Here is a 26,130-nt window from a genome sequence, read left to right on the forward strand (position 1 = left end):
CAAGAACAGACTCGGACTTAGTTATCGATATTGGACCAGCTCGTTTGACATTGGGTCTATTCATTCGCTTGCTGACTCTCTTAGCGGAAACCATTAGAAGAAATAATCTCTCTATCTTAAAAACTTTTTAGGCACCAAAGAGTACAAAAGGTTCATTCCTTTTTGGCCCCTCGTCTTCTCCAATCTCGAGCCTCCTCCCCCGCTGAGATCTCCGTTAACGTACGCCGCTCCCCCCACCTCGGCGTACGATAGACCAAACCCTAGTCTTTCCGTCGCCTTCTTCCGCCAACGTTGATGGCGTCTCCCGCCGGGAGTCCCAACACGTCGGGAAATTACGAGGCGCAGGCGGTCTTCAAGCCCCCCAACGCCGGCCCTAGCCCCGGCTCCAACCCCCGGCCGCCTTTCCATCTTCCTTCCGCCTACCCCGCGCCTCCGTCATCGTACCCCACACCGCCTCTCCCTGGGGCATTCTCCTACCCACCGGCCACCCCGCCGTTCCACCACCACCCCTTCCTCCACTATCCGCAGGAGCCCCTCCACCGTCCCCCCGCCATTTATTCCCCCACCGCCGCCTCTCCCCAGCTCACCAATCCTAATCCCACACCTAACCCTAGTCCTAGCCCCAACTCCAATCCCGGCGCTCGCCTCATGGCCCTCCTGAATCCTCCTGCCCACCTGGAATCCCCCGTTTCGTTGCCGCTCCCTTCCTCCACGCCATCGGACTTCCTGTCCCCTTCCGCAACCGCGACCGCCATTCTCCATCCCGTTCCGTCGGCTCCGCCAGCGGCTCTGGTTCAGCCAACACCGGTGAGGATGCCAAGCAATAAGTTGCCAAGAGGACGGCTTCTTGGTTCCGGAGAAAGGGTGGTCTACGATGTGGATTTGAGACTACCGGGAGAGTTGCAGCCGCCACAGCTCGAGGTAACGCCGATCACCAAATATATCTCGGACCCTGGGCTTGTTTTGGGCCGCCAGATCGCGGTCAACCGGAACTATATATGCTATGGCCTTAAGCTTGGTGCTATCCGGGTGCTCAATATCAACACAGCTCTGAGATCATTGCTCAAGGGGCATTCTCAGGTTCGATATTTAGAAATGGCAGTTAGATTTTTAAGCTTTTCTGTGTTTCATTGACGAATTTCTTTGACCTAAGTGTATGTTCTGTCTTGTTTATTTCTCTATTAAGACAATATGACGGTTGTAGGATTTATGTTTATGTGACTGGAGTGACTTCTTTGGATATTTTGTTCTTTTTCGATGTAGCTTTCACATTGTTGCCTATAGGGCGAATTGTTATTTAGTATTTGTTTAGCCCAGGACTCTCAGCTGTAAATAACTTTGGGATGTTATGTAGCATTTGATGCCGATGATGTTACTCTTAACTACTGGTTGCTTCTTAACAAGCTGATTGAGCTGGGTTTTTGGAGGTACAAAAAGTTGCTGATACCTAAGGAGCTTAATTTGTTAACCATTGCAGATTTCTAACATAAACTAGTTTTGGCTGCCAAGTGGCAAGTCATTTATGCATTGGATCCAAAGTAAATCTTACATTTTGTTTTTCGATCTTAAATAATTTTTACTACCCCCCAGTTAATGAAAGTATGGTGTATAGGCTTTGACCTTCATCTTCGTGGAAGATGGTTACCAAGATGGATGTTGCTGTTGGTTTTATTGTGCTTGATGTTAGTTTATTGATGCTATCTTAGTTACTTGAGGAAAGTACATACTTTTTCTGATTCAATTAACAAATGGAAAAACCACAACTGGATCCCTCAAAGTTCTTCAGATGTTGAGCATGTTATATAAACAAGCAGTTCATTTTGTCAACTTTTGTTCATGACATCAGTAGGTTTGCTCTTCATATGATAATGTTATAGATCACTCTGGAGTTATACTCTGGTTTGATATAATTAAACTTTGTTTTTTTTTGGGGTTTATTGAACTGTAGGTGCTAGTATGCCTCATTATTACTTATGGAACTTAACAAATGGTGTTCTGGTTTTCAATTATTTGTTTGTTGTAGTTAGATATCTGCAGATTCTATTTTGTTAGTGGGAAATTGGAAGAAAGATTATGTTACAATTAACGAAATGAAAACATTTAAATGATTAAGTGCATTGTAGGTTTTGTTTTCTTGGAGATTCGTTTGTTTGGAGTTTTGTTTTTAAGAAAAATGTTAATTGGTAAATTCATGTAGATTGAATGTACCTGATTTTGCCAATAATGATTTTGCCATTCATGACTATAATAATCATACTTTGCTTATGTTCTAATTGTTGTATATTATTCTTTTTTTTTTGCATAATATTTTGAGTTTTGACATGTGCCCATTAATGTAACAACACAATATGGTTTGCAAATATGAATCTTTTTTAATCTACTGATGTTTAAGTACAGATTCTTTGTTATCATTTATTATTCATAGTCAATTTTGACACTTCTCTATTAGGGAGAAACTACTATAGGTTCTCTCTTTATACTTAGTTGTAATTTTACAATAAGCCAAGATGTTCCTTTCTTCCTGAGTTCCTGTGACACTTTTGAAGCACAATCTGAAGCTCTCTTTGTCACAGTCTGTTCTTTTATGTATTTGTTGACATTTTTGTATTAATTAAAGTTGCATTTCTCTAGAGGGTCACTGACATGGCTTTCTTTGCTGAAGATGTGCACTTCTTAGCCAGGTACTTTTGCTACTATTTGATTTTATTGTACGCCTTTTGTTGTTCTTCCTGTTGCTTTGACATCCTACTCGTTTGTTCATTGCAGTGCAAGTATTGATGGGAGAATATTCGTGTGGAAGATCAATGAAGCGCCTGATGAGGAAAACAAGCCGCAGATAACAGGAAAAATCATAATGGCTATTCAGATTGTAGGACAGGGAGAATCACATCATCCACGAATATGTTGGCATTCCCACAAACAAGTAAAGTGACCTTTTATGTATGCATGAACTCCTTTGGCCTAACTGTATTTACAAAGTACATTTCTGGTACCTTTTGATTTATTGATATAAGGATCCATGGTTTGGTACTTCTGATAGTCCTATTATGTTACTTGTTGGTGTTTTCTATGAAGCTCATAGTTCAATTTTCCATTTTACTTTTTGCAGGAAATATTGTTTGTTGGAGTTGGAAATTGGGTCTTGAAAATTGACATAAATAAAGTTGGAAGAGGAAAAGAATTTTTAGCAGAGGAACCTCTCAAATGCCATGTTGAGAAGTTGATTGATGGAGTGCAAATTACTGGTAAACATGATGGAGAAGTGACAGATCTGTCCATATCCCAGTGGATGATCACTCGTTTAGTATCAGCATCAAAAGATGGAACAGTTTGTACTCATGCCTATTTAACTGCTTGATTATTAAAAATTATTCCATTTTTTATGTGGTGAACATGTATTCATTAAGTAAATATTTCATATGGTTGTCTAACCTGCAATGGCTTGTTTTGACACCAAAAAGCAATGCATTATTCTAACTTGTGAGGTATGCATATGCATGTTATAAGAAAAATCAGAAATCTTGTGGTGTCTTTCTTGCAGGAGAGAATCGGCCAGCTAGTGTTGGCAAGGGCCTCTTTCTCATGTCTGTATTCGATGTGCCAACTCTTTCAAATTCTTTTTTATCATTGACAGCATATGTTTAGTAAACACATCAGTGTTCTTGCATCAGTGGTTGCTCTTGCTCTACTAAGATGCTGATGTCCAGCTGTTTTTAGTTCTTTGATATTGATAATCCAGTGTACATGTTATGAAACATTTTCCTCGGGAAATCATTTGATATTTTCTCCATTTTAATGCTATATACTTGGTGAATTGAATAGAATTTCACTGCCTGTATAGAGCAAAGTATTTCTATGAAACCCGAGTATCCTCAAACTTCACCCAGATGGATGCTGTCTTTTTCTGACAGGAAGATGTAAAAAGGAAAACATATTGCCTTTCATTCTGATGTATAAAAAACACAAGAAATTCTACTCTTATTTATTAACATTTTCCTTTAATTGCCTTGTTGTCAAATGTTATTATTTTATGATGACAGACACATATTACTGGACTTAAAGCCAACTTAAAACTTTTGTTTCTTTTTGAATTCTTCTGTGTAGAGAAGTATGAGGTGTTTATTTGTTTATGAAGCATTAATATTTATGTTAATATATCATTTAATACTTATGGTGTTCTAGAATCTTGTTTTTATTTATGGTATATTTGTTTGATGATTTGGTTATCTGATTCTGCTACAGGTTATGATCTGGGATGATCGTAAAGTAGTGCCCCTTGCCATGTTCAAGCCACATGATGGTCATCCTGTTAACTCAGTGGCATTCATGACATCACCTCATTGCCCTGATCACATCAATCTCATTACAGCAGTATGCATGCTTTAACCTTCTTTTAAGTTGCATTTTGCCACAGATTTTCTTTTGCATGAATATTTTTTTATTTCTCAGATGTTATCCTTTATGCCAAATTCATATGATGTGCTTCTGAATGTATTGATGATGATCCTAATTTTAGTTTATTGGCTTTTAATGCATTTCAATGTCATGAGTAATGTCTTATTCTTTATTCCACCCTCCTTTCATTAATAACATCCTTTCTTCTTTGATGCCTTCCTTTATTATGACATTTTGAACTGTATAATGTTATGTTGCAGGGGCCTTTGAGCCGAGAAGTGAAAATTTGGGCTTCTGCTGGTGAAGAAGGTTGGCTATTGCCGACCGATTCTGAATCATGGCGGTGCACTCAGACCTTGGACTTGAGAAGTTCCTTAGAATCTCGTACTGAAGAGGCATTTTTCAATCAAATAGTAGTTTTGCCTCAACCAAGCCTTATTGTTATTGCCAATGCAAAGAAGAATGCTATTTATGCAGTGCATGTTGACTATGGTCCATATCCTTCTTCTACACGCATGGATTATATAGCAGACTTTACCGTTGCAATGCCTATTTTGAGTCTTACTGGAACACATGATTGCCTTCCTGATGGAGAACAGGTGGTCCAAGTCTACTGTGTCCAGACACAGGCTATACAGCAGTATGCTCTGGATTTAATTCAATGTCTACCACCACCAACTGCTAGTGCTGGGTTGGAAAGGGATCATTTATCTCATGTTGTTGAGACACGTGGTATGGAAGGACTCGCTGTTCCAGAGCCATCCTGTGGATTTTCTGTCAATGATTTTTCTACAGAAAATACTTCACCAAAAACCCATCTTACCAATAGCAGCATTGACAGGGCACCTGCAGCTTCACAAGCTGTAACAAAAGTTTCTACTGTAGGCACCAGTACCCTTGAGTTGTCTGAATCAAGTTTTGAAGTTCAGCCCAGTGCTCCTCCAGCTCCGAGTGTAGATGTTGATGCATTGCATGTTACACCAGTTCCTCCAGCTCTGAGTGCGGATTTTGCAGGAACTTTACCTGACCTGAAGAGCCCTGAAAAATCTGAGGATGCACCATCAATTGGTGGCTGTGAAATGGATCAGTCAATTTCAGAGTATTCAGTTGACAGGAGAGTGGATTCTTTCATTGAAAGTGCACTTGATGTTCCTATGACAGAAGGAAGCACACTGAAGGATGAATCTAAAGCTGGACAGAATGATCTCTCCATGTTATCTAATCCTCGTTTGATGTTTAAGCTTGGTGGCAACTCAACTCACCTGGTAACCCCTGCAGAAATTTTGTCAGGTGCTATATCTTCTTCAGAAAGCAGCCATGCCAATAAAAGATCCATCAAGGAAGTGAAGGCTCAAGATATGACCACTTGTGATGACATAGAATGTGCTGAACTGGAAGTAAAAGTAGTGGGTGAGGATAAACCAGGTCTGCAGGAATTTGATTCGCAGAAAGTGCCTGAAGATTTTGCTGCTGAGGATAAGGAAATCTCCCCCCAGATTTCAATAGCCGACTTTAGGATGGAAAATGAGTGCTCTACTGTAAAAGGAACTCTGGAAGAAACTCGCCCAGGTGAGGACAATGCAATTTCCCAGTCAAAGAAACATCTACCAAGCACTTTTGAGGCAAAAATTCGAGATGGCGTGAAAAATACAACAGAAGAGGTGACAGGATCTGCTGTAATTGCAGCATCTCAATCTCCTTTAGCTGCCAGTGGGAAGAAACAAATAGAAAAGACTTCCCAAAGATTCAGCCCTTCATCACCTTCATCAAGCCCTTTTAATTCTACCGAATCTTTTAACGAACCAGGGAGCAGTACAGGTGCTCCTCTAGCTGATGCTGCTTTTTCTGAAATTCCTGCTCTGCAGGAAACTGTGAACCAGGTGAAAGTTTTATTTCATTTTTTAAGATGTTTCTTCTCATTTAAATGTGTCTGATACTGTTTGTTTGGAGATTTTTCTCGATAGGGATTGATGTGCTGGTCTGCGTTTGTATTTCCTGTTCTCGCATTAATTGGCTGATATTTATGTGTTATATCAAAATTGTTTAGATGAGTCCAGAAACGAAGCAGATTGGCAATGGCCAATTTGAGCATATTTGCTTCTTCGGCTTGACGGATCAAGGTCAAGGAATGGCCGCACTTGACAAAATTGGCTTACTTCAGATTGGTCAATTCCTAGTAGTATCTTTATCTGATTCTGGCTGTTGAGGATGTGCTTGAGTATGTGGTCTTCATGGCCTCAACAATGCCTCCACTGAACTGTGCCCGACCAAATTCTCACCAACTGATTGACTGGAACTGTATGCTGTCGAGAAGTAGATTGGACGAGTATACTATATTTGATTTATATTTTAATTTTTTTAATTACTGTTCAGTCAAAATGCATGTCCAGCAATTTGGGCTTGCTGATCCAACCCGGTCCTCTCCATTTTCCATTCTGAAATTCCGAAGCATTGAATCAGTCCCTGAAATTGACCTGATCGTTTGAATATTTTATTATCCTTGCCGATATGTATTATCAGCTGAGTACTGAGTGTATAGTAAGCAGTGCCACCATGATACTTGGGGCATCAATCTTGAGATCTTCCCCTCCCTCCCTCTTCATTGAGAACTTAGGTTTAGGTTCTTGTGTGCTAAAACTGTCATTTGTATGTAGAGCACAACCAGTAAATTATTCTTTGCTTTCATTTTAAGGGTTATTGACAGTTCCATATTAGTTTTTAACATCTGCTATCTCATAAGCTATTGGTCTATGCACTCCATTTGTTGGATAATGTGTTTTGTGTCTGTGACACACAAGTCGATTGCCATTTAGCAGTTTACTGTTTTAATTCATTGAGGAGTGCTTCCATAGAACACGTGTTTAAGAATTTAATACCTTGTTTATAATGCTATAAGAAGTTGCAATCTTCATACTTCAGTAAAAATATGCGTAAGGGTTTTATTTGTTGGAATTTGTTGTTTTTCTTAGTTTAATGTTACTGAAAAATATGTAGGAGTTATATGTGATACTGCCAATAGAGTTCATATTTTTACTGGAAGGTTGTGATAATGAAGAATTAAGTACAGAGGCATGAATTCCTGAAGAGGACATAGTACATGGATATACTTGTTAACAGTACTTCAATATATCTTCTTCTCTATTAAGTTTGGTTGATTGTTGAAGGTGACTGAGAGTTGGTATCATAATATAATTTAGCGGCATGGTGCCATGCACTTGACTATGTAGTTCTAAGCGGCCAATTCTAGAAGCAACTCTTTTTGTAGGCTTGTAGCCTATGTATCCATCTTCTAGGTATAGGCTTACTCTAAAAAACTGAACTGATACCCTATGCATATTCCTACTGTCGAACTTATTAATACTATTAAAGTTTCTCTTCCAACTGATATCTAACAATCAGATTTTTGCTTGCTAAAACCTAAGAAAGAATGCCATTTTCTATTATTGGACAAACTTAGAGAGACTGTTTTTGCTGTTTGCATTTTTCACTTCCACACCTTTTGCATTTATCGTGTAGTCGTCAACTTAATTGATGGGTTCTTTGCAGATTATAAGTATGCAAAAGGAAATGCAAAAGCAGATGAGTCTAATGGTGTCTGCATCAGTAGCAAAGGAAGGCAAGAGGGTGGAGACCACATTAAGTCGGAGCATGGAGAAGATCATCAAGGCCAATTTAGAGGCTGTGTGGGCCCGTATCCAAGAAGAAAATGCCAAATATGAGAAGTTTGAGAAGGACCGTGTCCAGCAGATGACAAATCTAATAACCAACCATGTGAACAAGGACTTGCCAACCATTTTAGAGAAGGCAGCGAAGAAAGAACTTTCTGTAATAGGGTCAACTGTTGCGCGTGCAATTACACCTATTATTTCTTCAGCTATTGCAGAGTCATTTCAGGTTTTTGTTTGACTTTGTGGTTATCATTTTGGCTAAAATCTGTTGCATTTATCTAACATGTCATGTTCTCATCTCAGAAGGGTGTTGGTGATAAATCAGTGAACCAGTTGGAGAAGTCCATCAGTTCTAAACTTGAAGCTACAGTTGCAAGACAAATCCAAACGCAGTTCCAAACTTCTGGGAAGCAAGTTCTTGAGGTATGAAAGATTGCCAACAAAGCTTTTCCTATGGTTGACCTCTTAATGCTGCATCAAATTAGTAATCTTTCTGATGAAAAACATTGTTTCATTCTTTTCATATAGAGAGGCTCTTATCTAACCTACCCGCAAGCTGTAGGTACTCTCAGTGTTGCTGTTTAATAAATATGTGGTCCTCATATGTTGATGTTAAGACAACACAAAGAATAGGTTACTGATAGGATACATGTTGTTTGTTATTTAATTTGGTACTGATCTTTTTTGTTCTTTCTGAATATTTGGTGCCAACCTTATCTGTCTGCAGAATCCTTTTTGTTCTGACAACTTGTGTCTCTTACTTGAATGCAGGATGCCTTGAGGTCTTGTTTGGAATCATCAGTGGTTCCGGCATTTGAGCACTCTTGTAAAACAATGTCTGAGCAAGTGGGAAATGTATTCAAGAAGGGAATGAGTGAACACACTGCTGCTGCTCTGCAGCAGCTTGAGGTGGCAAATAGTTCATTAGCACTTACTTTGAGGGTAAGTGCTTTACAATCTTTGGCTTCATTGTTATGATCTGATGCATCCTTTGCTATGGTGTGATATTCATTATCTGCAATGTAAATCATTTTCTTTGCAGTAAATTGTTTATTCCTATATGCAGGACGCAATCAATTCTGCTTCATCAATTACCCAAAATCTCACCACTGAATTAATTGATGGTCAGCGCAAGCTTTTGGGGCTTTTTGCTGCAGGAAACACAAAGGCATTAGATCCTCTTGCTGTGCAGCAAGCAAATGGCCCTTCGGTTGGCCTTCCTGAGATGGTAAAACATCAATTCCAGGTTCCATTTAGTAATTCTTACATTGAGACTTATATTTGTGTTGTAAATCATCCTCCTCTGTAGTTGTACTTAGATCGCTGTGTTTCTTGGAAGTCTGCTTGACTCAAAGATACTTGAAATTGACCCACATCAGGCCTTATCTGTCCAGCAGGTGGGGGTACCACTAGATCCAACAAAGGAGCTGTCGAGATTGATATCCGAGCGGAAGTACGAGGAGGCATTCACGATGGCACTTCAAAGAAGTGATGTGTCGATCGTATCTTGGCTATGCACACAGGTACTGGCCTTATACAAAACTCAATTATGGAGATGGTTCAATTTGGACCTTGTTTTTTTTTTCTTCTGCCTCAGCATTTCTTATCGATCGAAATTTCTCATTTCTCTAATGTTGTTATTTTCTGTCTCAACTATCCCCGCTTCTTATCCTCTTTTCTTTGCTCATGCTCGCGTTATCTTGTAGGTTGATTTGCGGGTGATTTGTTCCACGGGGCAGCCGCTCCCTTTGAGTCAAGGAGTCCTTTTAGCACTTGTGCAGCAACTAGCATGTGATATCGGTCATGAGACATCGAGAAAAGTCAGCTGGATGACAGACGTTGCCGTTGCAATCAACCCGGCTGACCCGATGATCGCGCAGCATGTAAGGCCAATATTTGAGCAAGTCTACAACATGTTGGGCCACCAAATGGCATTTCCAACATCCAGTGCCTCTGAAGCAGCCAGCGTCCGTCTGTTGATGCATGTTATAAATTCTGTACTCACGACCTGTAAGTGATCTCTTTCTTTGACCCACCATCATCTGTTCATCTGTTAGGGTCATGTACAGAAGATAAAAGAAGAGAGAGATGCTTGACGATATTGGCCCATGGAAGGGCCATGTACTGTGTAGATTATAAATGGTCCAGCCATTCATTGTGTTTCTTCTGCTTCATTTTTAGGTTCCTAATGCACAATTATAATCCCAGAAGATGTGTGACTTCGAGTCGGTTCTTTTGGTGGTTTTGTTATGATGACGAAATCAGCCGTCATCAGTACCGTTTATCCTAGTTTTTATTGAAGAGCAACAAGGTGTCGACTCCTCGATGCAACAGCGGTTACCAACACTGGTCCGTCTCCCACCTCCCTGAGAGGCCGCACGCCCCCTGGCGCCACCTCCCGATCGATAAGTCGTACCGCGCCCTCGCCGCCGGGTCCGACAGCGCCTCGTACGCGCGGCGGATCTCCACGAAGTCGTCCCCTCCCCGGCCCGCAGTCACGTCCGGGTGGAATCGCTTCGCCATGGACCGGTACGCCGCCTTGATCTCCCCCGCCGTCGCCGTCTCTCGGACCCTCAGCACCTGGTACAGGCTCCTCGCCCTCCTCTCCGCCGTCTCCGGCGTCCCTTCCGCCGCCGCCAAAGCCACTACCGACCTAGGCCGGACGGAGATGCAGACAGGAGGGGGGAGTACAGCGAAGTTTAGGCCTCCAGACATTGCCATATTTGCGGCTCTTCTTCCTTGGCGACGAGGCGATGGGGGTAGAGTCGGCGTGGGGCTTCAATAGGAACAAATGGGCCTCGCTCCTCTCTCTCTCTCTCTCTTGGGGTCTAATTATAAGAGTGAGTTTACAGGTGGAAGAAAAAGGCATAAAGCGATTCAAATAATCATGCACAGGAATTACTCGTAATTATATCAGATTGATGTAAGATGTGCCATTTGGAGTCGGCAAGACGGCCTCCTCCTCGACAGAATTATTCCATTCTATATTTCGTGACGTGACTCCATAATAAAGAAATGGAGTAGATTTTTCCTGATGCGAATTAAGTTCACCATCTGAAGGCGGTGCGAAGGATTAGACAAATCCATATGAGCCGGTCAAATGACGACGATCGGGTCCGAGTCAGGTCAATTTGGTAACGACTTCAGGTCTGGTCAGGGTCAGGTTAATTTGGCCTCGCTGCCCGTGCGTCGCTCTCCTCGGGGTTTAGGGGAGGGTTTCGCAGCCCTCGACCAAATAAGTCGAGCCAAGAACGAGACGGCGGCGATGCAGCGTTCCGCCGCTCCGCTCCTCAGCCGCTTCCTCCTCCGATCCCGGCGGTTCTCCTCGTCGACTGACGGCAGTATCGGTGCCAGCGTCAGCGGCAGCGTCTCGCTAAAGAATGCCGCCGCTGCCGTGCTCTTCGATCATCTTCCAGTTGCTATTCCCGATACCGATCCCGTCGTCTACCGTTTCCAAGAATTCTCGGAATCCCTGAACCCCTCGTTGCCTTCGGCTGATTCGACTCTGTCCGTCACTGTCAGAAATATTTGATCTCTTGTGAGAATGCCCTTTTTAGCGTAGATGAAACGTGTTGGATGATTGGGGAATATATTTGCAGGTCTCGATGGAGGCATCAGCATTGTCGGAGGCACCGTGATGAAATCTCGGGAAAGGCGGATTCAAGGTAGATTCCTTTTTTTTTGTGTTGCAGAATTTAGTCAACACTTCGTCCTTTTGATTTCTTGGTCGACAAGTTATAGTAATTGCCAATCTCCTCATACTTCTCTTGTTATGGATGAACAAACAAAGAGCTGACACTGATTGTTCTTGGCTTATGAAACTGTTGTTCGACATGTTAATATCTTTAATTGTCGCACATTAAATACTTAAGAGACTCTAGCAAACTTGTTGTACCGGTTTCCTAGGAGAAAAATGAGGGGGTAGAATACACCTGGAGTATTATCTGATATTTGTCTTTTTGACTAGTATTATCTTTTGATTTTTTTCTGTTTTTTGTGCTGATTGTTGATCATGATCCATTTTTAACATCTGGCATCACATAGCCTTGTGTGATGTATGGCTATGTTTTCTTTTTTTTTTTTCTTTTTTCATGCTTAATTGTCCAAAGAAAAATCTTTCTGTGTGTAAATTTGCAATAAAGAGACCCCAATGGGTTTTGTTGAATAATGTTGATCTTCAACATGTGAGCTCATAGAAAGCTTATATTACCACTGCTTAAAGAGTGTTTCTCTCCTAGAAAAGAGGTGGATAAGTACCTTTATATCATGATTTCAAAGTAGTCTGTCTTATATGGAAATACAGTTTCTAATAATCCTTTTTTTTTCTCTCTGTTGTCTGTTTTTGTATCTTTGGCAGGAATTACCTGTTTGGAGATATATATTTGAAAACATGGTCGAATAATGAATTTCGATTAATGTCCATGAGAAAATTGAACTCCACTTCCATCTCCCACTTCATTTCAACTTGTGCGTGCCGGTTTATGTCAACAACAAAAGGAAGGAGTATGCGGAGCAAGGTGGAGAAGAGAATGCGGAGAGAAACAGGGAAAACTCTAAGGGAGATCAGACGTGCAAAAAAAATTAGAAAGAAATTAATGACAGAAGAGGAGCGGATAATATACAACTTACGTAGAGTAAGCATTATGGAAACTTTTTTTTTTTTTTTGCTTTCCTTCTCCACTAACTAGTGGTCTTTATTTTGGTTTATTTTTTCTAAAATATTATTGTGTTGTATATGGCTATGTCAATCTCCTACTTGGTAAGTATTGATTATACTTTTGATGGGTTTTATTCTAAATTGGAATGTACTTTTATTGTACTAAGCGATTTAAAAACATGTTGTTTACATTTGAATGCTCCACTTATTTTGTTGAAAGACCCATGTAGATATTATAACTGCCTCTTCTGTGGGTGGTGCTTTCGTTTACATGATCAGTGTATTATGCTTAACGTTATGTTTGTGGCCAGTTGACTGACAATATCTGTAAGTTTTTGTCTAGGCCAAGAAAAAGGTGGCTTTGCTTCTACAGAAACTCAAGAAATATGAATTGCCAGAGCTACCAACCCCTCGCCATGATCCTGAGGTTCTTACACCAGAACAGCTCCAGGCTTATAAGAAGATTGGCTTTAGAAATAGGAACTATGTACCTGTTGGAGTTCGTGGAGTATTTGGAGGTGTGGTTCAAAACATGCATCTCCACTGGAAGTTCCATGAGACCGTACAAGTTTGCTGTGACAACTTTCCCAAGGAAAAAATTAAAGAAATGGCAACCATGCTTGCAAGATTAAGTGGTGGCATCGTGGTTAATATACACAATGTCAAAACTATTATCATGTTTCGTGGAAGGAATTACCGACAACCAAAGAATCTGATACCAGTCAACACCCTGACCAAAAGGAAGGTTCGTTTTATTTCCAACACATTAGTTATATATGCTGCAATTGCTCCTATTTTGATAATACATCATTTTTCTCCTTTTTAGAGATCACTGGTCGATGGAAATGTGTGGATTTGAAGCAGTTATATTTTAATTCAAAAATTGATATGGATTATCTGATATGTTGCAGTAACCAATTAAGAACTCATCTCTCATGCTTGAAGTGGAAAGGGCATAATGGAGATAACATGCAAGAACAGATTTAACAAAAAACCACTGTCTTGGTTGTGTTTGCATCTGTAGATACTTCCGATTTTTTTTTGCCACCCACCATTCTCTTTATTGCATGATGTTCCACTGCCTCTCGTAACTCTCTTTGCTTATATTAGTTTGTATTTATCAGAATCCTTCCTAAGTATTGCAGTTGTGTTGGTCGCTGGATGTAGTTGATCCATCTTTTATGCTTATGGACTACTACTCAATTGTATCTCTGCTTTTGTTCCTCTGCATGTATTTTGATTACTCACTAGATCAGTCACGATAACAAAGTCTCTTATTGAGTGTCTTAAAGGCTTAACATCGATTAGGATAAAGTGTGGATTGGCAATGCAGCTTGATTTTCTTCAAGTGATTTAATATGTACAATTTACAATGAACTTTACTGTAGTATCTACCTTTGACATCAATATTTGCCTATTCTTGTCCTGGTTATTTTATGTCAGGCCTTATTCAAAGCAAGATTTGAGCAAGCTCTCGAATCTCAAAAGTTGAACATAAAGAAAATTGAGCAGCAGCTTCGCCGAAAGGGTGTCAATCCGGAGGATCCAATCTCTATGGCTAGCATTCAGAGAGTTGCTGCTACCTTTTTCAGGGCTATCGATGAGAAACAAGGAACTCCATATGTATTTCGTGGGAACAGGCCATCCCCATCTGAGATTGATGATCCTCAAGATGAGCCTGCCGATGTACCTTCTGAAGACAGTGACCAGGAGGAGCTTGACCGCTTTATTCAAGAAATAGAGGATGCAGCAGACAAGGAGTGGGCAGAGGAGGAAGCAGCAGAGAAAGAGGAATCATCCAGAATAAGGTACTGGAGTCAAGATGGCATGGGTATGCCAAGCAGGGCATCGGACTGGAGTAGCAGAAGTTCAGAAGAGAATAGGGGCCACGGAAGAGGTTCAAGTGGTGCTTCTGGTGGACTAAGGACTACAGAGACACGAAAGTGGAATAGTGATCCTGAGATATCTGGGGATTCAGAAGGCGACGAGTGGGAATATGATGATGAAGTGGATGATGCTGTAGCTGATATTCAAAGTGATGAGAATAGTGAAGATGAGACTCTTGAAAGACTACCAAACCGAAGACAGAGGAACAACAGAGTTGGGCAGGAGGAAGCTTTCAGAACAAGAGGCAATGAACGAAACAAATGGATAGAAAATGAAGATACCAGGCCATCAAATGATATGCATGAAGATTCGGAGGATAGGATTTGGGAATCAGAAGATGAGGATACACATGATTTGTTGGAAACAAAAGGCACTGCTTACGATTATCTCAGCAGCAGCAGCAACGATGACTCCGACAGTAATAGTGGAAATGGCAGGAGGATGGGCGAACTTAAGAAGAAAGAGATTGATGAAAGTTGGGACAGTGATTAATGAATATTGTTTGAACTGAACAGAATTAGACTAAAAGGAAAACAGAAACCAAAAACATGGCAGATAGACTAGAAGCTGAGCTCGGTCCTGATTTTTTTATCGGATAAATTGGGGAGGTCTTTTACAGGATTTTGAGGTAACGCAAATCCTAATTGAACTTAATGCCTCTTGGTCAGTTACATTATAATACATTAGCGGATGGGGTTGGAACTTTGCCTGGCATGTGGATCCACAGAACTCGCAATATTTGTTATTTCTGCTTTTGATGAGGTTATGTATGGAGTGAACTGAAATGTATCGCAATTTAAAGACTGGATCAACACTTGATTTAGTTTGGATCATTTTAAACTCAAGCTGTAGTATAAAAAAAATGGTATCTTATCCTGTATTATTTCCTTTTTTTTCAATGGATGATGGATAAAATCTGGCTAGGGAGCAGGATGACATTTTTTTTTTCCTTTATATTATCAGCAGGAGTTGGTTGTCTTGTGATGCATATTGTGAAAAACGAAGGGAAACATTAAGCTATATATGTCATGGTCGGAAAACATGTTCATGATGATATCCAATAAGTCTCCCATTTGTTCATGATATCCAATAAGGATCCCATTTGATATTGACAATGACTTGTGATGCATATTGGCATTCAAATGAGTCCCTTTTGAATTATTATTTTTCGGAGCCTGGCCCATGTGGTTTTCGATTGGCTTATGGTGTGCGATGCAAGTGATATCTGTTATTCTGATGCCACTGTGACAAACTAATTATGGTAGGCCATCTTATTATCTTATTCGGTTGGTTCATTTTATATATCTATTCTGTGGACCTTTTTATGCATTTTGAAATTAGAATTGAGGTTTGCAAAACTTTGAAATCTTAATCAAGATTGCGATTGATTACGATAAACAAATATAATTTTTAAATTCAATATATATATATATATATATATATATATATATATATATATATTGTTACTGTTATAAAAAATTAAGAATATTTTAGATATGTATATATGTATATGTATATATTAATGGAGAGACATGTTAGGCATTGATATATGTATGCTGTATCAAAAACTTGTAATGGTAAATATGGTTTAGAAGAATAGAAATATAGATAGCTTGCTTACGTGTACATTTAAATTTTAAGGGATAAATACCAAAAAAAAAAAACTAATTTGGAGGAGGTTATGTATGCAATGTTTTCAGAATGGCCTCTCAGATTTGGTCGCTCCAAAGTTGTATTGTCTTCCTTCAACTTCGGCATATACTCGTCCACGAGCAGTCTTACGTTTGATCGTGGCCAGCTCTGTATCCCCGCCTCGTTCGGCGGAGGAACGCCCTTTTCTTCCTCTCTGCCACGCTCTCCCTTTCTCTCTCTCTCTCTCTCTCTCTCTCCCCTTTGCTTCCCTTCTCCCGTTGGTCGCCGTGGAGGAGGAGGAGGGAAGGGATGGACTCGAGTCGAGACGTTTGGTTGCTCGCTGCCGTTCTCATGTATTTGGCGGGATTAGCGGCCGGTTCTACCTTCATCTCAGGTGGGGGGTCCCAATCAAGTTGGGAAAATGTTTAGTTTGATTTGAGTTCTCCTCCTTTTCCTCCTGAGCTTATAGTTCTCGATATGGATTTGGATAGATACCGTGTTCGAGTTGCATGGATCTGCCGGGCGGAGTTTGCTGCAGGCGAAAACGAGTAGGATTTCTTCCGCTATTCATTTGGATTGTGAAAAATGATTTGGATTTCTTAAAGCAAGCTTATTCTTTTTCACGACAATGCATTAACATTAACATCCAACACGGCGGAACAATATTTATCATCGACCAACGTGTTTGACTGCAAGTGATTGCGAAATGTCATGTTTTTTGCTTTTGACTCGAAACTCTGTTAGGTTGTCCTATCGACTTGGAGGGAATGAACTACACAATCATCACCGGCAAGTGCAAGGGTCCTCAGTACCCTGCCAACCTCTGCTGTGCAGCTTTCAAGGAATTGGCATGCCCTTTCGCTGATCAGTTGAATGACGAGACCAATGACTGTGCTTCCACCATGTTCAGCTACATCAACCTCTATGGAAAGTACCCACCTGGGCTCTTTGCCAGCGAATGCCGTGAAGGCAAGGAAGGGTTGGCTTGTCCTGCGACTCCCCCGGAGTCGGAGGATGGCAATGCAAGTGCAGATTTCACGAGTCAAACCCTCGCCTCCCTCCTCACACTCCTTATCTGTGCAATGGTTCTGGTGTTTCTGCTGCATACTTGAGAAACCGGGAAGAAGTCATGTTTCTTGACGTTGCAGCGTTGCACTCGTTGTTGTTTCGGTGCTATCATCTCCTTTTTGCATCTCATATCAATTCACTGACTGGCCATGGTTGGTTTTTTAAAGTACAAATTACTCGATGGAAATTACTATATATTTTTTTTATTAAATGTGTAGGATATCAAAACCTAAAAATATATTGCAAAGTCAAAAATGATATTTTATATTTTAAATTCTTCAAATATCTGAAATCATATCCAATTTGAAACCAAAATAGTTGGATTCAGAAAAGTTCTTATTCCCAAACCACAACCACTTATTTTTTTTTTTTTTAATTTACCTAAAATATCCCTTTAATTCATCATTTATTAAAATTCATCTTTTGGAGGGCATTTGGATATTAATTTTTATTTTATTTTATTGGTTGATTCAATTTCAAATTATTAGAATGAGACAGCATATTACGAAAGCAATCCTTACAAACCTACCTAATCATGTTAAGAAAATGAATGCTTCCTACAGTACCTAATTGAAATTATTATGCTCCATACACACCTCAAAAGATTACGAGAAAGGAATCACAGATATGATGGGCACAAGAAATAGCAGATGTTCTTCCCGTGCTGCCTCGAGAGAAGCAATTGACTCGATAATGGGATCAGCATCCATCTCTGATTGATTGTTCTCACTGCTATCGACGTTCTCCCGCTCCGATCGATCGGAAGCTAACACAGTAAGATTTCTAGCAACATGATACTGTAGAACAGTAAAAGGAGTGCTGCTTGCTTTTTTGCGACTCATCAGCACATTGTAACTAAACCAATTTCAGCATTTCTCTTGAACAAGTAAACAGTTGCTTCTTCAACATACTATTATTATAGGATAAACTAATACAGTGGGTTTAGTGGACAATTTACATCAGCCCATTGTGATCTCTGTGACACATTCAACTCTATACTCTTCTTTCTTTTTTTTCTCTTTTTCTTCCTATGGTTGAGGAACTTCTTTTGTACACATTCTTTACAAGTTTATATAGGACTTCTTTTTATTAATTTAAGAAATTATGTTTGTTTTATTGGATTATTGATCTATTAGTTTTGTTGAGATTGAATCATCAATTTTAAATAAAATTTTTATTCACCTTTTTAATATGAAATTAAATCGGAACATCCTCACTCACTTAAGGATGACATGGTGTATATATGGCCTAGCTCAACTGTAACTCCCAAGTGTCCTCTGGCAACAAATCCATGAATAGTTCTTTTATACTTGATCCTATATTAGGTCATACCAACTCATTAATTTTGTCACCAACACAAGATGCCTAAAGTCAAATTAATAATAATATTCTCAAATATTTCTTCAATCCAAAGTAAAAAACTAAACTGGAGTATTACAAATTCAATGCACCTTCATCATGAAAACACACAGTGTCGATATATATATATATATATATATATATATATATATATATATATATATATATATATATATATATCTGAAAACACAATAGCTTTATGACAACTTTTAACTATCATTAGTGCCAATTTTTTTTCATTTCAGTCATGTTTCTGCAAAGTGTCGGCAAGACACAACTTGTTGCTTCGATATAGGTCGAATGCTATTGTTTTAGCCTCTGGTCCAAGCTAGCCAACATGTCTTTCCATGATCAAATCGGAGGCAGGCAGCTATAGGGTGAAGTCAGGAAATGATCAATTTGGGCCTTGTAATCCACCTCACTACAACAATTCATGAACTTGGTTGTTTGTATATCTGCATTAAGAAAGATGGTTGTTTGTATAACGAATGGAAAGAAACATGGTGATGCTATATCTACTTTGTAATGCAAAGTTTTCACAGGCCATGAACTGGCAGAGTGGATGTGAGGAAAGTCTGCATTGCAGACACAGGATAGGATAATGATATGAGTTCCAATGTATGTAATGTGCAGACCTTGCATCTACAAACAGCAGAGAACCAATCAAGTTATTATTAGCTTTTGTTTTTGTTGTGGTGCTTGCATCGGCATACAAGTGCACGCAGTGTCCCTCTCGGGAGGAACTCAGTCACTGGTCACATGGATGCTTGAGGTGAGGTAGATAGATACGTCGGATGCTGCCAATATGGTACCAAAAGCTGCTCGCTCGAAGAGGAACTACAAAAAGCAGCGTTCGATGATTTAAATGCCCCTTGCAGACCTTTTGAACTCTTCTGCAGAATATCCTGGTCCTGAAACAGTTCACCACTTTCTTGTCCCCTTGAAAATATTTCTTCGGCGATTGAACTTGACATCACAGGTTATGATGCTGTTTACCAGGACCAGAACCGTAATGGTCGAGTCTTTTGTCATGTTCCATAGCGAGCGTTGTGTCATTTCGGCTGTTCTGAGTTTTCCAAGACCTTTTAGTTGTGATGGACATGGCTCCAATCGCTCAAGGTCCTTCAGCAATTAGTGTCAGACGTAGAAACCCAGTGCAGGAAGAAGATTCCGAAACATCTGGTACTTTTGGCGTTTGGTTCAAGTGTGGGCAGTACTAACAAAGATACCAATTAGAGGACAGCTTCTCCCTGATAGTTATGTCGTGAGAGAAAGAACAGGAGGTCATCATGCTCACCACTGAGAGCTCCTTCCTTCTGTCAGCCAAACTTGATCATATCTTACATGAATACAAGACATAATAAATTGATTCAATCCTTCAACTTAGTTAAGGAATATAGGGACTAAACAACGATGTAGGTTTGAGTCCATAAGATTTGGTTGGTAGCAAAGCTGGGTCTGTGCAAAATGGTTTATACTAGTGATACCTCACAAACAACACAAGCCATTGGACTATGATATGGTACTGGAAACTTTTATTAGGGAAACAGTTGGATAAATAACTCTTCCTCTACAGATAACTCATAGCTGTCAAGGCTTTAAGCCCCTGCTTTGGCCAGCGGCCTGTTCTAAACTGGAAAGATGCATGTAACAGAGCATATATTTGGGCTGATCACATGTGAAAGCATGATTAGACCTTTCATGGCTCGAAAGGGGCTTGCTTGTTGGCCGGCCGTTGATAAAGATGAAAGGTGTTTCGTTATAAAGTTGATGGGGAGCATAATTTGCTGGATTTGGTGGGACATGGTCTTAGTTGACTCGAAGAAGAAGAAGGAGCAGTCATCCCATCTTGTCTAACACCAGGTAAATCTGAGCTTCTTACTTCTCTGCAAGTATGTGCAGTCTGTACACAACTTTCCAGGCTTCATATATCCAAAGAATAATTTGAGAGAAAGATGGTGGAAATTTAGAGTGGCTAAGTAGGTAGTAGCTGTGTGTCACTCAATTCCAGGTTTCAAATATGTGATCAAAACTTCAATTTGTGTATCACTAGTGCAACTAATTGCCAATAAGATTGGTCTATGGTATACTAAAGGTAGAATCTGCTACTAACTTGTTTCATTGGCTCCTGATTTGCTGAAAACAAGTGGGGAAGGCTTAGCTTAGAGAGAAGACCATATCCTACTGGAACATGAAGAGGGGATGTGAAAGAAACTTGGGATGAATTCATAGAGATTTAAATGGGTATCTTGGGATCCTCCATCTGAGAAACTAAAATTGAGAATTTTTTTTTCTTCTTCTGAAAAAAGAGTGACCATTGTCACAAGAAACAATAATATTACTTGTCATAGTCCAGACAGGATGGCATCATCTCAATAATATTCAAATTCATTAGCTCCTCCTCCTCATCCATAGAAACTGAATGATCAATTGATCATTACATTGAGCAGGAGATATTCATTCATGTTGGAGGATGAAATTTGTGGATAAAAAGAAGATAAAAAGATTATTGTCCTACTGAAATGATTTTATTGTCAATATTCAAATTTCATCAATGAAGAATAGAAAAGATTATTGCACAGCAAACAGCTACAAGGTGCAACTCTCCAAAGCATGTCTTTCGATTCGAATATATCCTTGCAGTCCCATTTAATATATATATCTTTTTAGCCGCCGACAAACTTTTATAGTTATTATTTTAGTTGAGCCAGTGGTCTGAGACCTAATGCTTTCATGGCCTGAGCAGAAGTGGGCTGGGTTATACATCATCAACTCTCTTTCTTTCTTCTATAGGTACTAATACTATTTATTCGAATTAAAATGTCAGGGAATCCACCAGCATGGCTTACTTGGCTTCATCATGGCATTGAAGAGCCAAATGGCCTTTGCATCACTCGGTCAACGCGTGAGTCAGCATCCAAAATAGTTGGCCTTGGCCTGCCTTCAGACTGCCATGTCTGCAAAATGGTCAGAGTTCCAGAGAGAGAGAGAGAGAGAGAGAGAGAGAGAGAGAGAGAGAGAGATTCTGTGTGAATTTGAATGCCAGGCCCCCCTCCCTACCTTGATGTTGCAGTTGGACTAGTCTTTGCTCCAAACACCAGAGCAAAAGCTCACTGCCATATGAGTACAGCGCTCAGCATCCTCCCAGCAATATTATTGCTTGTCTTCTTCTGACCCTCTGAATCCCCCATAACCTACAGGATCTGAGCTTTGGTTCCCCTCCCGATGCCCTTTCAACCATTTCTTTAGTTATTGTGAGAACCTTGTTCTTTGAGGAGAGTAAAATAGATAATCCCCAACGCATAAACCAAAGGTAAAGACTGTGTGTGTGTCATCACAATTCATTCAAAGCCCCCAGTCCGTAGTCCCTGCATCCTCCCCTCAAACTTATGTGATGCAAACACTACAGCAATGACTGACTCCTGTTTCTCTGTTACTTTTGCTTTCCCCCTTGAATGGCATTGGATTTTACGAAAATGTATGCTTCTTTTTGAGCCTTGGCATCGCGATCCTCCGATGAGTCGCTCGTGATCTCGTTCACCTTGGAAGATGTGCGGTCTTTGTGTCTTCGAAGCTGCACCTTTTTATGCCCTTCATTTATGTTGAGGACCTTGATTCGCCTTTTCTTTCAGTTGCAAATCCTTATTACTTCTCAGCGGCCATTGGACTGGGAAGTGTACACTTATCCTTTATGTTTGGCCTCCACCTTCAGATCTATGCATGTGTTATAATGAAAGGAGGTGCGGACAGATGTAATCTAGTCACAGGTTTATGTCTCCTCCCTAGATATTGTTCTTCTAGGGTACTTGATCTCGTCTTCTCATCAGGAGTATCAAAGTTCTGTGTACCTGACTGAGATCGACATCCCTCTGTAAGTCGTTCCTTCTTAGTTTCTTTCCCTTTTTTGGTTCTTCATCAAATTCTCTAGACCATGAGAACCCATGTAAGATAATGTTCGAAATGGAGAAGAAGGACTAGATGCAGCATTTGTTGATTCCTATTCTTTTTTTGTGTTTTCAATCTGAATTCTCCTTTTGCCGGATTTAAGACTCGATATCTAGTTCTGTGGCCACTGATGGATGAACAGATTCCATCTGAAGCTCCTCGAGGCCTTCCGATCCCTGATGTTTTCCCAGATCCCACGGAACCAAATACGAAGATGTTAACCATCAAAATAGCAGGGCCTTCATCTGAGAATGGCGAGACATCTATCCCCATCTCTCCTTCCATATCAATCTCTCCACACCTGAATTCACCTTCTCCACCATCCTCTGCATTTGTTTCAGCATTACAGTCACCTTATATATCTCCAAGAGCCTTAGAACTACCATGTGAGAACAACAACACTACACCATCAGCTACAATCCCATCACCGGTTTCGTACTCCTGTTCACATTCTGACGACATCCCAAGCACTTCCTACACTCCTCCATCAGAAAGATACGGCTCTCTAGCTGACCAGATCGACCAAAAGCCCAAGTTCTCCGATGCAGCAGCACCTCGTATCTCATTCTCCTTTCCGGTCCCTCGGATCTCATTCACAAAATGCTCGGACTCTCCTTCGGCCAATGCCAAGCTCCGAAGCTGTGATGTGTACATCGGATTCCATGGCCAAAACAACAATCTCATTCGCTTCTGTAAATGGCTCAAGTCTGAGCTTGAGCTCCAAGGAATAGCCTCATTTGTTGCTGATCGAGAAAAGTATTCGGATACTCAGAGACATGAGATCGCCGATCGAGTCATATGCTCTGCGACCTTTGGTGTCATTGCAGTGACACCATCTAGTTTTCTTAATCCTCTGAGTGTCGAGGAGGTCAGGTTCTTTGCGCAGAAGAGAAATCTCATTCCGCTTCTGTTCGATACCGAGCTCTCAGAGATCGCAAGTCTTCTTGATGGGAGGTTGGAGGGTAAGGAATGTAGGGAAGCATTTGAAGGATTGACCAAGTGCAATGAGTTCAAGCTCGAAACAAACCATAGCAACTGGAGAAGCTGCATATCGAAGGCGGTCGCGATCCTAAAATCGAAACTTGCAAGGAAGAGTAGCACAGACAAGGAAAACGATGGCTTTGAAGAATTACCCTTTCCTCGAAACAGACATTTTGTCGGTAGAGAGAAGGAGATGACGGAGATCGAGGCTACTTTCTTCGGATGTTGTGAAGTTCATGAGATGGAGCATCCAAAGCAGCCGCTGGTGAATGGTGGCTCGAGTGATGGATTCGCCGATGAGGAGAGTGATACAGTTAGAACAAGCGGGAAGTACATTAGTCTGGAAATGAGCAAGTGCAAAGAGCCTACTTTGGAAGCTTGGATAGAACCAGTGATTGAGCTTACAAGCAAAGGAAGAAGCCTTCAGAAGCAACGGTCGAAGCACAAGAAATCACGTAGCGGAGGCAACAAAGGTTATGGCAATGCCAACGTGTTCTGTGTCAATGGGGCTTCAGGCATCGGGAAGACAGAGCTCGCCTTGGAGTTTGCCTACAGGTACGCTCAGAGATACAAGATGGTGCTGTGGATTGGTGGTGAAGCAAGGTACTTCAGGCAGAACATTCTGAATCTGTCAATGAACTTGGGATTGGATGTCAGTTCAGAGGGAGAGAAGGAAAGAGGGAGGATAAGGAGCTTCGATGAACAGGAGTTTGATGCATTCCAAAGGGTGAAGAGGGAGCTCTTCCGAGATATCCCTTACTTGCTGGTGATCGACAATCTTGAGACAGAGAAGGAATGGTGGGAAGGAAAAGATCTGCATGATCTGATTCCAAGGAACACCGGAGCCACCCATGTGATCATCACGACGAGGCTTCCCAAGGTAATGAGCTTCGAGCCAATGCAACTTCCACTGCTTTCCTTGGCAGATTCTCTCCTCCTCCTTAGAGGCAGAAGGAAGGACTACTCGGCCGAGGAGATTGAAGTACTAAAAAACTTCGACGAGAGGTTGGCAAGGTTGAGCTTTGGGTTGTCGGTAATCGGCTCCCTTCTTTCTGAGCTGGCAATTTCACCATCCGAATTGCTTGAAGCAATCGACAGGATCTCCCTCAGCGATAGTACTGTTCCCTTGGTTGGTAGCGAGGATGGTTTCTGCAGGAACAATGCATTCCTAATCAAAGTATTGGTGTTCTGCTTTGCGGTACTGGATCGAGCTAAAGGAAGAAGCCTTGCGTCAAGGATGGTGCTCGCTGGTGCATGGTTCGCTACTGCCCCCGTTTCTTCAGCATTACTAGCGGCTGCTTCTAATAATTTACCCACAAGAGGAAGCTTTCATCAATGGGGGAAAGGTCTCACTGCTGCTTTCCTCCTCTGTGGCTCCAAATGTTATTTACCACCCCAAGCTCAAAAAATCGAAGTGGAATCTGCTCTCCTGCTGGTTAAACTTGGCCTGGCAAAAGGAACTGCCAGACAGCCTGGATGCTGGATCCAATTCCACCCGATCACCCAAACGTTTGCCAGGAGGAGAGGCGGGCTGCCGCCAGCCATGGCCACGGTGCATGGCATGATGAAGGTCGGTAACGCCACGGCGAACTTTGACCACCTATGGGCTTCAGCGTTTCTTATCTTCGGATTTAAATCAGAACCCCCTCTGGTTCAGCTCAAGGCAGTTGACATGGTCTTCTTCATAAAAAAGACGGCACTTCCTCTAGCAATCCGGTCCTTCATGACCTTCTCAAGGTGCAGTTCAGCTCTGGAGCTCCTGAAGGTGTGCACCAACGTGCTCGAGGAGGTGGAGAAATCATTTGTATCTCAGATACAGGATTGGAACCAAGGATCTTTGTGCTGGAAAAAGAGGCTGCACTCCGATCAGAAGGTGGATGAATATGTTTGGCAGGATGTGACGCTCCTCAAAGCGACATTGCTGGAGACTCGGGCGAAGTTGCTGCTGAGGGGAGGGCATTTTGACAATGGCGAAGAGCTATGTAGAACTTGTATCAGTATCAGGACGGTGATGCTAGGCCATAACCACGTTCAGACTTTGGCTGCTCAGGAAACATTAGCCAAGTTGGTCAGATACAGAAGCAAGATATGAAGGATGTAACATACGTATCTTCTCATTGCTTTGGCTTGCTTCTTCCTCTGCATCTCGATTATGATGTGTGAGATCTTCCAACCTCCATTCTCAGTTTTGTTCATGTGCTATTTCTAGCATCTCATATTGAGTGAAAATAATAGTTTTGATCTATGACTAACAACAACAAAAAACTTGATCAGTTTCTGCATTGAGCAGCCATGTCTTTCGTATTTGATTGTATGTAAATGTAGTTGATATACGCTGCAAATCTCAAGCGGTAGAACTTAAGGCTTAATTCCTGGTTTTGATGTGTGCTAAAAGGGGAAGAAGAGATTCTTGGCCCGATGAACAGATTGGAGAACAGATATATATGCCTTGGCTAACCTGGAAATTCCATTTTGTCTCGACAGTCTGTGAATCTTTTGAAATATTCTCCCCTGCATGAACAGCAGAAAGGCTTTGCT

General features: G+C 41.0%; 5 protein-coding genes across 7 annotated transcripts; 4 read left to right on the top strand and 1 right to left on the bottom strand.

The window, feature by feature from the left end:
• Window positions 1-139: 139 nt before the first annotated feature.
• LOC135648673 (enhancer of mRNA-decapping protein 4-like) lies at window positions 140-10,237 on the top strand. 3 transcript variants are annotated; one of them, XM_065166561.1, is made up of 12 exons: window positions 140-1,080; window positions 2,632-2,681; window positions 2,767-2,923; window positions 3,110-3,328; window positions 4,243-4,371; window positions 4,656-6,275; window positions 7,942-8,289; window positions 8,367-8,486; window positions 8,835-9,005; window positions 9,130-9,291; window positions 9,443-9,586; window positions 9,770-10,237. In XM_065166561.1, the coding sequence occupies exons 1-12, from the start codon at window positions 295-297 to the stop codon at window positions 10,079-10,081; spliced, it is 4,218 nt and encodes a 1,405-aa protein (XP_065022633.1). In that variant the 5' UTR covers window positions 140-294; the 3' UTR covers window positions 10,082-10,237. The 3 variants fall into 3 exon arrangements, with proteins under 3 accessions (XP_065022633.1, XP_065022634.1, XP_065022635.1); XM_065166562.1 differs by having other exon boundaries at window positions 9,458-9,586; XM_065166563.1 differs by having other exon boundaries at window positions 9,461-9,586.
• Window positions 10,238-10,400: 163 nt separating this feature from the next.
• Window positions 10,401-10,784, bottom strand: LOC135649037 (chaperone protein dnaJ 11, chloroplastic-like). Its single transcript, XM_065167134.1, has one exon. The coding sequence runs from the start codon at window positions 10,782-10,784 to the stop codon at window positions 10,401-10,403; it is 384 nt and encodes a 127-aa protein (XP_065023206.1).
• On the top strand, window positions 10,677-15,530 carry LOC135648675 (CRM-domain containing factor CFM9, mitochondrial-like). The gene is made up of 5 exons (XM_065166564.1): window positions 10,677-11,570; window positions 11,663-11,728; window positions 12,421-12,697; window positions 13,064-13,465; window positions 14,164-15,530. The coding sequence occupies exons 1-5, from the start codon at window positions 11,164-11,166 to the stop codon at window positions 15,097-15,099; spliced, it is 2,088 nt and encodes a 695-aa protein (XP_065022636.1). The 5' UTR covers window positions 10,677-11,163; the 3' UTR covers window positions 15,100-15,530.
• A 933-nt stretch (window positions 15,531-16,463) lies between these two features.
• On the top strand, window positions 16,464-17,379 carry LOC135649199 (GPI-anchored protein LLG1-like). Its single transcript, XM_065167373.1, has 3 exons — window positions 16,464-16,633; window positions 16,731-16,787; window positions 16,984-17,379. Exons 1-3 carry the CDS (start codon window positions 16,549-16,551, stop codon window positions 17,349-17,351), a joined length of 510 nt encoding a protein of 169 aa, XP_065023445.1. The 5' UTR covers window positions 16,464-16,548; the 3' UTR covers window positions 17,352-17,379.
• A 4,472-nt stretch (window positions 17,380-21,851) lies between these two features.
• On the top strand, window positions 21,852-25,880 carry LOC103998443 (uncharacterized). Its single transcript, XM_065168010.1, has one exon. The coding sequence runs from the start codon at window positions 22,742-22,744 to the stop codon at window positions 25,682-25,684; it is 2,943 nt and encodes a 980-aa protein (XP_065024082.1). The 5' UTR covers window positions 21,852-22,741; the 3' UTR covers window positions 25,685-25,880.
• The last annotated feature ends 250 nt before the right edge of the window (window positions 25,881-26,130 follow it).

The sequence above is a fragment of the Musa acuminata genome, chromosome BXJ3-9, assembly GCF_036884655.1.
Source record: "Musa acuminata AAA Group cultivar baxijiao chromosome BXJ3-9, Cavendish_Baxijiao_AAA, whole genome shotgun sequence".
NCBI lineage: Eukaryota > Viridiplantae > Streptophyta > Magnoliopsida > Zingiberales > Musaceae > Musa > Musa acuminata.